Genomic DNA, 13,918 nt, shown 5'->3' on the forward strand with positions numbered 1-13,918 from the left:
CTATATTACCATCGCCCCCCACAATACACCGCTGCTCGGCGTTACCTCCTTGTCTTCATTCACCCTAACATACTATATTACCATCGCCCCCACAATACACCGCTGCTCGGCGTTACCTCCTTGTCTTCATTCAGCCTAACATACTAGGTTACCATCGCCCCCACAATACACCGCTGCTCGGCGTTACCTCCTTGTCTTCATTCAGCCTAACATACTATATTACCATCGCCCCCACAATACACCGCTGCTTGGCGTTACCTCCTTGTCTTCATTCAGCCTAACATACTAGGTTACCATCGCCCCCCACAATGCACCGCTGCTCGGCGTTACCTCCTTGTCTTCATTCAGTCTAACATACTATGTTACCATCGCCCCCACAATACACCGCTGCTCAGCGTTACCTCCTTGTCTTCATTCAGCCTAACATACTATATTACCATCGCCCCCCACAATACACCGCTGCTCGGCGTTACCTCCTTGTCTTCATTCAGCCTAACATACTAGGTTACCATCGCCCCCCCACAATACATCGCTGCTCGGCGTTACCTCCTTGTCTTCATTCAGCCTAACATACTATATTACCATCGCCCCCACAATACACCGCTGCTTGGCGTTACCTCCTTGTCTTCATTCAGCCTAACATACTATGTTACCATCGCCCCCCACAATACACCGCTGCTCGGCGTTACCTCCTTGTCTTCATTCAGTCTAACATACTATGTTACCATCGCCCCCACAATACACCGCTGCTCAGCGTTACCTCCTTGTCTTCATTCAGCCTAACATACTATATTACCATCGCCCCCCACAATACACCGCTGCTCGGCGTTACCTCCTTGTCTTCATTCAGCCTAACATACTATATTACCATCGCCCCCCACAATACACCGCTGCTCGGCGTTACCTCCTTGTCTTCATTCAGCCTAACATACTAGGTTACCATCGCCCCCCCACAATACATCGCTGCTCGGCGTTACCTCCTCGTCTTCATTCAGCCTAACATACTATATTACCATCGCCCCCCACAATACACCGCTGCTCGGCGTTACCTCCTTGTCTTCATTCAGCCTAACATACCATGTTACCATCGCCCCCCACAATACACCGCTGCTCGGCGTTACCTCCTTGTCTTCATTCAGCCTAACATACTATATTACCATCGCCACCCACAATACACCGCTGCTCGGCGTTACCTCCTTGTCTTCATTCAGCCTAACATACTATGTTACCATCGCCCCCACAATACACCGCTGCTCGGCGTTACCCCCTTGTCTTCATTCAGCCTAACATACTATATTACCATCGCCCCCACAATACACCGCTGCTCGGCGTTACCCCCTTGTCTTCATTCAGCCTAACATACTATATTACCATCGCCCCCACAATACACCGCTGCTCGGCGTTACCCCCTTGTCTTCATTCAGCCTAACATACTATATTACCATCGCCCCCACAATACACCGCTGCTCGGCGTTACCCCCTTGTCTTCATTCAGCCTAACATACCATGTTACCATCGCCCCCACAATACACCGCTGCTCGGCGTTACCTCCTTGTCTTCATTCAGCCTAACATACTATGTTACCATCGCCCCCCACAATACACCGCTGCTCGGCGTTACCTCCTTGTCTTCATTCAGCCTAACATACCATGTTACCATCGCCCCCGCACAACACTCCGCTGCTCGGCGTTACCTCCTTGTCTTCATTCAGCCTAACATACTATATTACCATCGCCCCCACAATACACCGCTGCTCGGCGTTACCTCCGTGTCTTCATTCAGCCTAACATACTATATTACCATCGCCCCCCACAATACACCGCTGCTCGGCGTTACCTCCTTGTCTTCATTCAGCCTAACATACTATATTACCATCGCCCCCCACAATACACCGCTGCTCGGCGTTACCTCCTGGTCTTCATTCAGCCTAACATACTATATTACCATCGCCCCCCACAATACACCGCTGCTCGGCGTTACCTCCTTGTCTTCATTCAGTCTAACATACTATATTACCATCGCCCCCCACAATACACCGCTGCTCGGCGTTACCTCCTTGTCTTCATTCAGCCTAACATACTATATTACCATCGCCCCCCACAATACACCGCTGCTCGGCGTTAGCTCCTGGTCTTCATTCAGCCTAACATACTATATTACCATCGCCCCCCACAATACACCGCTGCTCGGCGTTACCTCCTTGTCTTCATTCAGCCTAACATACTATATTACCATCCCCCCCACAATACACCGCTGCTCGGCGTTACCTCCTTGTCTTCATTCAGCCTAACATACTAGGTTACCATCGCCCCCACAATACACCGCTGCTCGGCGTTACCTCCTTGTCTTCATTCAGTCTAACATACTATATTACCATCGCCCCCCACAATACACCGCTGCTCAGCGTTACCTCCTTGTCCTCATTCAGCCTAACATACTATATTACCATCGCCCCCCACAATACACCGCTGCTCGGCGTTACCTCCTTGTCTTCATTCAGCCTAACATACCATGTTACCATCGCCCCCCCACAACACTCCGCTGCTCGGCGTTACCTCCTTGTCTTCATTCAGCCTAACATACTATATTACCATCGCCCCCACAATACACCGCTGCTCGGCGTTACCTCCTTGTCTTCATTCAGCCTAACATACTATATTACCATCGCCCCCACAATACACCGCTGCTCGGCGTTACCTCCTTGTCTTCATTCAGCCTAACATACTATATTACCATCGCCCCCCACAATACACCGCTGCTCGGCGTTACCTCCTTGTCTTCATTCAGCCTAACATACTATATTACCATCGCCCCCCACAATACACCGCTGCTCGGCGTTACCTCCTTGTCTTCATTCAGCCTAACATACTATGTTACCATCGCCCCCACAATACACCGCTGCTCGGCGTTACCTCCTTGTCTTCATTCAGCCTAACATACTATATTACCATCCCCCCCACAATACACAGCTGCTCAGCGTTACCTCCTTGTCTTCATTCAGCCTAACATACTATATTACCATCGCCCCCCACAATACACCGCTGCTCGGCGTTACCTCCTTGTCTTCATTCAGCCTAACATACTATATTACCATCGCCCCCCACAATACACCGCTGCTCGGCGTTACCTCCGTGTCTTCATTCAGCCTAACATACTATATTACCATCGCCCCCCACAATACACCGCTGCTCGGCGTTACCTCCTTGTCTTCATTCAGCCTAACATACTATATTACCATCGCCCCCCACAATACACCGCTGCTCGGCGTTACCTCCTTGTCTTCATTCAGCCTAACATACTATGTTACCATCGCCCCCCACAATACACCGCTGCTCGGCGTTACCTCCTTGTCTTCATTCAGCCTAACATACCATGTTACCATCCCCCCCACAATACACCGCTGCTCGGCGTTACCTCCTTGTCTTCATTCAGCCTAACATACTATATTACCATCGCCCCCCACAATACACCGCTGCTCGGCGTTACCTCCTTGCCTTCATTCAGCCTAACATACTATATTACCATCACCCCCCACAATACACCGCTGCTCGGCGTTACCTCCTTGTCATCATTCAGCCTAACATACTATATTACCATCGTCCCCCACAATACACCGCTGCTCGGCGTTACCTCCTTGTCTTCATTCAGCCTAACATACTATGTTACCATCGCCCCCCACAATACACAGCTGCTCGGCGTTACCTCCTTGTCTTCATTCAGCCTAACATACTATATTACCATCGCCCCCCACAATACACCGCTGCTCGGCGTTACCTCCTTGTCTTCATTCAGCCTAACATACTATATTACCATCCCCCCCACAATACACCGCTGCTCGGCGTTACCTCCTTGTCTTCATTCAGCCTAACATACCATGTTACCATCGCCCCCCACAATACACCGCTGCTCGGCGTTACCTCCTTGTCGAGGGATGCCTCCAGGTGTAATGACCGGTCAGACATGAGGAAGTGCCTTGTTGTCTCTGCTACGGGTTGTGGTCCCGCCTTCTCCGGGGCAAACTGCACCTTTCTGATGACCAGACGCACCGAGTTCCTACAAGTAAAGAAAAAATAGAAAGAGCGACGATGAACGGCAACAAAAAAACCCAAAAGTGTGGATACACAAGTAACATCTGTATTCACTGCGTTTTTTTTTTTTAGACTCCCATAGACTCATGGGCATAAAAGAGAGACGTCCGAGTATTCAGGGAATATAACCGTGTGAGCGCACCCGGTGACCTCTTTTGCGCAGCACAGCCCTAGCCGTAAAGTCAGTGCTGGTCAGTGATACAGGTGCTTGCTGCCTTGGCCTCAATGGGGAAGGTGGTGGTGGGGGAAGGGGCGAGGTTTATGTATCAGTGAATTTAAGACAGTCTTCTCAAAAATAAAAAAAATCATTAAATAATAATAATAATCTTTATTTATAAAGCGCCAACATATTCCGCAGCAATTCAAGTCTAATTTATTAAAACATCCCTTTATCCTGCACGGCGAGTCCTATCTGAAAAAATATATAAAAGAATACACCAACTGCTGAAGAAAAAACTGAATACAAAAAACAATAAAAAGGCTAAAAATTATAGGTCACCTTGTGTTAAAAGAGAGAGCCTTCACACAGCTGCACGACTGAAAAAGGAAAAAATTATAAGGGGGGGGGGGGGGGGGATGCGAGGCGCTCATGTGAAAAACAGCCTCCCCTCACTTGGTGGTAAGCAGGGGTCCTCCGGCGCGGCGGTCACAGCCGCAGGAGAGGATGGCGGAGTTCTCCCATTATTTTCAATGGGCCGGCGCTGCGACATCTCAGATAGATAGCACAGGCCGCGATTTGTATCTCGCATAGCATTGCATCGCGGTGCCAAGCAGGAAACATCTAGCTAATGTATAGGACCTCAGTCAAAAGAACGGGGTCACAACACACACATCTGGCACGATTCTCTCATCAGGGTGAAGGCAGCCCCGTGTCATAAATACCCCCCTGCAAACCGCCTCTTACCATCTCACCCCACTTATACATTTAAGCCTTCCGATAAGTTATATGCAAAGAAGCAGCCGGCAGCAGAAAAACAGGAGGAGAAAGAAAATGAAAAAGGCCACGGCAGGAAGGGGTTAAAGAAGCCTTACACAATAGATGTCCACTAGGGGATTGCCACTTATGTAACCCTGTGTGTAACTTCCCTATTAGATTCCAAAGAGCGACCCAACGGAGTAGTCAGTATCTGCAGGCGGTCAGACCAAGCCAAGGACTAACGAATATATATATATATATATATATATATATATATATATATATATATATATATATATATATATATATATACACACACACACACACACACACACACACACATACACATATACACACACACACACAGTCAGACCAATCCAAGGACTAACATATATATATATATATATACACACACACACAGTCAGACCAATCCCTCCCCTAGAAGTTGTCGGAATGGTTCTTAGAGCGCCATCTATACACAACCGTATCCATCCAGGCGGAGAACTAGTTATGAATCCCCGCTGCACCACAACAACAAAAAGTGTTTTTGTTTTTTGTTTTTTTTTAAAACGGGATTTTATTGTGCAAAAATGGAAAAACCTAATTTTATATATATAATTTTGGAATTGACGTAATTGTACCAACCTACAGAAAAAAGTATCCTGTTATTTACGCTGGATGATCAATGTAAAAAAAAAAAGAAGTGGAGATGAAAAGCCCCGAAAATCATTGCATCCTCGGGCCAAAATAGGCCGTGTCACTAAGGGGTTAAAAGGAGTTAATTGGGCTTCCCCTTCTTGTAAATCGTGACAGCCTTCTCTAGCAGTCACTCAGGAAACAGGAAGATGCGTAGACGAAGCCAGTGCAGCTCCTGGAGGCGGCGGCGGACCACCGGAGGGGGCGGGGAGGGGGGCTCTACTACACGGGCCGGGACACTTTGTACACGTTACACAACAGTCACACCGTAGGAGTCCTTATACCGCCAACATCTGGCTCCACACACAGAGGTCATCACAAGCTAGGAGCAATTGGAACTGGTGCCCCCTGCTGGCAAGAGACCTATTTATCACAAGACTGGGCAGGAGGCCCCGCGCGGTAGCAGCCACCTTACTCAACCCTCTGGTCCCGCAGACACAGCTGTGTGTTTGGTGGGGTAGGGGTACGTATATTACCTGCCGCCCTTGTTTCAATATCTAGGTCCTTCTTCTGCCTTCCAAGATGGCCGCAGCGCTCCTCACAGTCCTGGTCAGCAGACACTTCACGCTGCTTATGGATTGGCCAGCGCTGCTCAGGTCATCACTGAGTAGTCAGAGAAGGTCTGAAGACTGACAAGGTGTCTGGGAACTGGTGGATCCGCAGCACAAGGGGAGCTCCTCGTAAGAAGAACTCCCCCTCTCTGGTATTACAAGGGGTATTCCAGGACTTAGACCATCATTAGTTGATCGTGGGGTCCACCACTCGGAATCATCAGTGATCAGCTGTTGGCGGGCCCCCGGCAGTGCAGGCAGAGCTGGAAGCAGACGGCTCCGTACACATGGCAGTGGCCGGGGTTAGTACAGCACAGAAATCAATGGGAGCTGCAAAACCAACCCTGCAATGTGGACAGAGCTGTCAGCTTCTGGCTCCAAGCACATGGGCAGCAGGCCTGACAACAGCTGATTGCCAGCGGTCCTGAGCAGTGGAACCCCATCGATCGATGAGGTCATCAGTAGTTCAGTCCCGGAAAACCCCTTTAACTATAATCCATTCTCACATGTAATCCATGCAGGGGGCGCTGTGCGTGCTTCCTGTGAGCATGACAGCACAATACAGGCCATCCCAAATGTTCACTCATGCCCCCTTCCCAAGGACCGATGCCCCATAGGTGCTGTGGCGTCATCTACTGATCGCAGCTTGCGGTTGGTTGCTCGGAGACGCGCAGTAAACATCACAGCAGCCGGATCCCATAGGGGAAGGTATATAAGGAAACACCACATGAGCTTCTTTCCAAGACACCATCGCTCAGTCCGCAGGGGGCACTGCCCTCGCCATTTACTGGCTGGCAGCGCTGAGTAATAGATAATAACCCAGTAATTACCTGGCAGCAATACATGGCACAACGTCAGATATCCGCAAACACCCAGATCTGTCTAGTTCTGCCAGAACCAGCAATAATGCGGAGGCAACGGTGGCCTGGCATCACGGGAGGCATTGATATAAAGTTAGACCCGTCCGCCAGACAGATTACAATTAAAGCAGACCTGACGGAAGAAATGTTTATAAGAGATTATTGACAACGAACCCCTTCCCAACACAAACCGTACATGTATGGCACCCGTCAGGTCTCAATGTATGAGGGGGCGCTCAGGAGCTGTCTGCCGTCTGACAGCCAATACCCACCTGCGCCAGCTGAGACTGGAGAGAACACCCCTTTAAATGCAGCTTCCCATTCTGACATCAGCATTTAAAGGCCCCGATCGTTGTTCCGAGGTCCCGATGAGATCGCACTGTGCCGGCTAAAAACCCCAGGGCTGCCATGATGGTTCTGCTATTAAGACATGCCTTCGGCACTACACTATAAGTCATCAAACGATCGCACACTCAGACCCCCTATGGGGAACAGAAAAAAACCCGAAAAGAACGGCGTTGTTTTTAATTACAAAATATAACATTTTACACGTTTTTACAAGCTCTACTCCTATTCCCAGGCGTCAAATAAGAAAAATGGTGTCGCCGCGTCCGTAAAAGTCCAATTAAAGTATGGCATTATTAATAAAGTCAGCGGTAACACCTCCACACAAAGCCTGAACTACAATTCTTTTAGTTACTCTGACTTCAAGAGAAAAAAAAATGTACTAAAAAGCGAAGCAAAACTCCTTCGTGCCGCAAAGACGGGTCACCTGGCCGAGAACGATCCTCACAGCCGCTTTAAAAGGGCTTTTTGGTTTTGTCTCAGAAGTCCATAAATAATGTTCTTTTTACTGCACCGTGAACGTTATAAAAGAGCCTCAAAAAATAGCGCAACTGCGTTTTTCCGCTTCGTATCACATAAAGCCGTCCCTCCTGTGGACGGGTCACCGGAAAAATAACAGTTTTGTTTTTTTGAAAGTGGGGGGGGGGAAGAAAATGAATACAGGAAGGGCGTCAACAGGAAGGGGTTAACACTGTGAAAACCTTTTTTTTTTCAATTTTTTCCGAGATGATGCGAATCTAAAGCCTGAGGCTGCACTACTGAGACATTCCCTTCTCCAATCTCCATCACTTCCAGTCTTGTTTCACAGATCTTGTAAATAGCCAACCGCATCTGTATGGCCATCCTCTCGGGCCGAAGTGTGGGTCTGTCAGTAGTGCAGTCTCAGGCTTTGGGCCTGTAACTGTAAGTGGCCGTATCTCAGCTTAGAAACGAGATACAAAAAAACAAAAAACATATTTGTTGCACCCCATGAGGCATTGTGTGTGTTGGCTGCCGGGTCTCCATTACTCGGACATCTAGATGCTGCGATTATATAGTATTACGTGCCACCAATATCTGTCTCACCTTTTATGCATCTTTTCCTCCATGGATTTGGCACAGAAGGCACGGATTTCATAGTCGACACCGCAGGCCTAAAGAGAATACAATGAGATTCAGTACATACCGCACTGAGGTAGAGGGAGACAACATACAGAGGCGGACGTACGGCAAATACTACTAGAGTGCTGGCAGTCAAAACAGACTGCAAAAAATGGTTAAAAAAGTTCTTTAAGTCTAAAAAAAAAATGTAAAAATAAATAAATACAAAATCCCCTCCCCAAACAGATCCAGAATACAAAACTAATCTAAGAAAAACATCTGTCCGCACACAAAATATAGTAGTGACGCGTTGGACTCCTTTGGCCTTCAGAACCGCAGCAATTCATCATGGTGTAGATTGTAGTAAGTGATGGAAACGCTCTGCAGGATTATCAGTGGGGGTTTCTTGTAGTTGTCGCACAGTAGATGGAGGTGTGACATGTTCTGACCAGCTGACAGGAAGGGGTCAGCGATTCATGCTGCCTGCGCCAAATTCTGACCTCCCATCAGCATGGGGCAGCAGAAATCTGGAACCATCTGACAGGGGATGTTTTTCTGCTGCTCAGTGATACACTTTTTGCACTTTTTTCCCCCCTGGAGTGTCGCCTGTTTCGCTTAGACACAATGGCGCTGGAACTGGTGGTCTGTTATACCCCATCAGGGGCAAAAACAGGAAGAGTGCGAAGAAAAGGACAACAACAGAAACAGGGAATGCATAGTTGTTGACTAGTAAGTATTAGGTAAATTATAGTACCAGTGGTTGTGGTGGCACCACTTACTAATATAATATAGTGAAAGGGATTGGAGTTTGTCACAGGTCCTAAACCAGCAGAGCTGGACAGCAGCTGTTTGCTTACAGAACCTGTGAAGATGTCACCGTCATGTGATCAGTCACCTTGGCTCGGAGCTCTGCCCCGACATGTGAGGGTGACGTCATCACAGGTCCTAAACCAGCAGAGCCGGACAGCAGCCAATCGCTTACAGGACCTGTGAAGATGTCACCGTCATGTGATCAGTCACCTTGGCTTGGAGCTCTGCCCCGACATGTGACGGCGACATCATCACAGGTCCTAAACCAGCAAAACTGGACAGCAGCCAATCGCTTACAGGACCTGTGATGATGTCACCATCATTTGATGAGTCACCGGGGTTCTGAGCTATACTCTGATCACACGACTGACGTCATCACAGGTCCTAAACCAGCAGAGCCGGACAGCAGCTGTTTGCTTACAGAACCTGTGAAGATGTCACCGTCATGTGATCAGTCACCTTGGCTCGGAGCTCTGCCCCGACATGTGAGGGTGACGTCATCACAGGTCCTAAACCAGCAGAGCCGGACAGCAGCCAATCGCTTACAGGACCTGTGAAGATGTCACCGTCATGTGATCAGTCACCTTGGCTTGGAGCTCTGCCCCGACATGTGACGGCGACATCATCACAGGTCCTAAACCAGCAAAACTGGACAGCAGCCAATCGCTTACAGGACCTGTGATGATGTCACCATCATTTGATGAGTCACCGGGGTTCTGAGCTATACTCTGATCACACGACTGACGTCATCACAGGTCCTAAACCAGCCGTGTGGAGCCCCGGTGACTGATCACATGAAATCCCTCATTCAGTGCGCAGGGATGTAGGAGCTGTGAAGACATCACTGTCATGTGATCAGGGGCAGACTTAGAGGCCCATTGACTGATCACATGACTGTGACATCATCACATGTAACTCACTCATGGACAGGTGGTCCTTAGTACTTTGAATAGTTGTTAAAAGACCACGATTGCCTGTTTACACCAGATTATTAAGGTGAGCAGAAACAGACTAGCGGATGGCCTGTGGGTGGCCAGGTTTACATGGAACAAGTTTTGCTGACATTCGCTTGACTGAGCAACTATTTGGACCAAAGTTGTCTTGTGTGAAGCCACCCTAAGATTCATACTAATGCAAGTATTTAGTAATGTCCACCCCGTCACTCACCTTCCCAGTGTCCTCTGGTCCTGGCTGGAGCGTCACCGAACATGGCAAGTTCTGTGGAATCTGGGTAAAAATCAAAAACACGAGGGAGAATAAAAGCGACTGAAATATATCGGGTGGAAGAGGAAAAGAAGGGTCGGGGGATGAGAAGGAAGAAGGGAGGAGAAGAAAGAAGAAAATCAGGAAACTAACGGTGAAGAAGAACGGGTGGGCCTGCTCCCCCAGCTTCTTGATCAGGCGCTCCTGTAATCGGGTGAGGGGCTTCTTCTCCTCCGGCAGAGGGGGGTAAGCCTGGAACGTGGAGATGAAAAGGTCCTTCCTGAACGACAGGCCCAAGACGTCGAGGTCCTCCCGGCCATAGCGGAAAGCACAAGTCAAGGTGACGTAGACTGAAGGGGGAGAGAACGAGTGAGATAGGGAGAGGGGGATCGGGATCGACAATGGTGAGGAGGGGAGAGGCTTCAAATTAAAGGGGCGACCAGAACTTTATAACAAGGGTATATCGTAATATACAAGGGGCCTCATTGATGACTACTGGCGGATACTGCGTTAACAGCCTAATTATGCCAAGTTTACAAAAGTGGCGCACGGACGTGTAACTTCGGCACAATTTAAGCTGCATTGAAGATAGGCAAGATGCGCCAAAAATGCACCAATTCCCGCATAGCAGCGCCGCATGCGCCAAAATGTGGCAATTTATAGTCTTAAATATTATTCCATCACAAATTAAATTCTGCTTTATGTACGAATACAGAAAACTAAGTCTGGTTACCGGCGGGCACACGCCCAGCCATGTAGTTTATAACAAGCCACAAAATGGGCCAGTCTCCACATAACACTACTAGGGGCGCCAAAATTGCGCGGTTTGCATTCGGAAATATATTTTGCTCCAAAAATGTTATTTTGCATCATCCGCTGATATAACATAATCAGACAGAACGTCAAAACAAAAAAGGGGGGCAAAAATCACGCACGAAAACGAGCGCGCACCAGAAACGTGCGCCAGATACCCCTTCCTTTGTAAATTTGTCTAAAACCCGTGCGCCTCAACTCTGGCGCCGTTTACACATGAATCTGTCATAACACATTCGTAAATAAGGGCCACGGAGGCTGTGAGTGCGTCCGGGGGATTTCCATGGCAGATGTCATCCAGCACATCACCAGAACTATTCCCGGTCACATGCCACGCACAGACCCCGGTGGGAAGACCCCGAATAGCAGAAGCACAAGTTACTAGGAAGTTACAAACTGCCTCATTTCTAAAGCCTGGTAGTTCCCCTTTAAGACGAGGGTGGAGGGAGGAGCCAAGAGGAAATTAAAAAATTGCTGGATCAATTTAGAAGTGACATCACATGTGCGCCCCCCGGTGGGGAAGAATTACCTTTGCGATCCTTCAGATAATCCGTATCCACCAGAACAACGCCGTCTACAAGACAACACAAGCGGTGAGCAGCGGAAGAGATAAGCGGTTACAAAGTAACAACAATCAAGGACACTGCATTCCGGCATCCTATAGGGGGCTTAGGCTGGGTTCTCACAGGGCGGATTCTCGGGGGAAATCTCGCAGTTTGGCCGCAGCGAAAAACCGCAAGATTTCCGCCGGGAGAACCGCCGCTGCAAAACCCGAGATTCTGAGAAATCTCGTCCACAAGGCTGGCTAATCCCGGGATTAGCAGCCGCATGCGGATTTGCCACGGCGAAATTCTGCACGGAATTTCTGCGGCAAATCCGCCCCGTGTGAACCCAGCCTAACAGTGCTGATCCCCCTTCTTGTGCGGTCAGAGCTGTATTCACAGATCTGCAAGGCTGCACTCTCTTAAGTACCCTCTGCTTGTTCAGTGGCTGCACAAAGTAAGCACCTGTCATGTGACAGACGGGAAACGAACTGCACCCTCCATTACTGAAGCCCGGATAAGCTGTGTCTGTACAGGATAAGTAATGTATGTATACGGTGACTCCACCAGCAGAATAGTGAGTGCAGCTCTGGAGTATAATACAGGATATAACTCAGGGTCAGTACAGGATAAGTAATGTATGTACACAGTGACTCCACCAGCAGAATAGTGAGTGCAGCTCTGCAGTAGAATACAGATGTAACTCAGGATCAGTAAAGGATAAGTAATGTATGTACACAGTGACTCCACCAGCAGAGTAGAGAGTGCTGCTCTGGAGTATAATACAGGATGTAACTCAGGATCAGTACAGGATAAGTAATGTATGTACACAGTGACTCCACCAGCAGAATAGAGAGTGCTGCTCTGGAGTATAATACAGGATGTAACTCAGGATCAGTACAGGATAAGTAATATATGTACACAGTGACTCCACCAGCAGAATAGTGAGTGCAGCTCTGGAGTATAATACAGGATGTAACTCGGGATCAGTACAGGTAAGTAATGTATGTACACAGTGACTCCACCAGCAGAATAGTGAGTGCAGCTCTGGAGTATAATACAAGATGTAACTCAGGAGCAGTAGGGGATAAGTAATGTATGTACACAGTGACTCCACCAGCAGAATAGTGAGTGCGGCTCTGGAGTATAACACAGGATGTAACTCAGGATCAGTACAGGATAAGTAATGTATGTACACAGTGACTCCGCCAGCAGAATAGTGAGTGCGGCTCTGCAGTATAATACAGGATGTAACTCAGGAACAGTACAGGAAAAGTAATGTATGTACATAGTGACTCCACCAGCAGAATAGTGAGTGCAGCTCTGGAGGATAATACAGGATGTAGCTCAGGATCAATACAGGATAAGTAATGTATGTACACAGTGACTCCACCAGCAGAATAGTGAGTGCAGCTCTGGAATATGCAATTTATCTTGCATGCGTATTTCGCACAAGTCATGTGAGCAGTAACATGGCCGCCTATGGCAGATTGGTACAGCTGATTACGCACGCGTGGAGTACGCTGTAACAATACGCTCGTGTGAGCCTGGCCTAAGACATTCGCTTCTACCTCTATCACATTCACCCCAGTGTTAGCAATACCTTTAGGTTATATGCCCAAATAGCAGCCACTGGACACTGCTGGGACTCGTACATCATGGACCCCGATGAGCTACTGGCCAGCCGGTTTTGAGTCATCTGGGTCTTCTGCAATCATTATATAGACTTGTATAGATATGTAGTGCCGCTCAGCTTTCCAAGGACCCTGAATGCGGTGTAACGCTGCATCGCTAGGCAGAGCTGCACTACTTTCCAACTGCTCTGTGTGGGTGTCAGTCTTCACTGCAGCTCCATCATTACATTCCAGACATATGAAAAGTGCAATATCACTTATGTGAATAAGTCCAAGGCTCCACATTTAAGGTGACAACAGTGTAGATTTACCTGCCGTTCAGGGTGTTTGGAGAGCTGGGCACCGGCCATTATGTCCCCCGCATCTGTTACTCATGACAG

At 48.5% G+C, this 13,918-nt stretch overlaps 1 protein-coding gene across 3 annotated transcripts in view; it reads right to left on the bottom strand.

The window, feature by feature from the left end:
* Positions 1-13,918, bottom strand: part of ARRB2 (arrestin beta 2) — a 44,774-nt gene that overhangs the window by 14,603 nt on the left and 16,253 nt on the right. For 2 of the 3 annotated variants that reach the window (XM_066593754.1, XM_066593753.1), the window contains 5 exons: positions 11,892-11,936; positions 10,703-10,899; positions 10,514-10,573; positions 8,522-8,589; positions 3,918-4,053 (listed from right to left, as the gene is read on the bottom strand). In XM_066593754.1, the coding sequence (XP_066449851.1) occupies positions 3,918-4,053; positions 8,522-8,589; positions 10,514-10,573; positions 10,703-10,899; positions 11,892-11,936 (506 nt within the window). Of the gene's footprint in view, positions 1-3,917; positions 4,054-8,521; positions 8,590-10,513; positions 10,900-11,891; positions 11,937-13,918 lie in introns of all 3 variants that reach the window. The other variant, XM_066593752.1, reaches the window with a different exon arrangement.

The sequence above is a fragment of the Eleutherodactylus coqui genome, chromosome 2 (genome assembly GCF_035609145.1).
Source record: "Eleutherodactylus coqui strain aEleCoq1 chromosome 2, aEleCoq1.hap1, whole genome shotgun sequence".
Classification (NCBI taxonomy): Eukaryota; Metazoa; Chordata; class Amphibia; order Anura; family Eleutherodactylidae; genus Eleutherodactylus; species Eleutherodactylus coqui.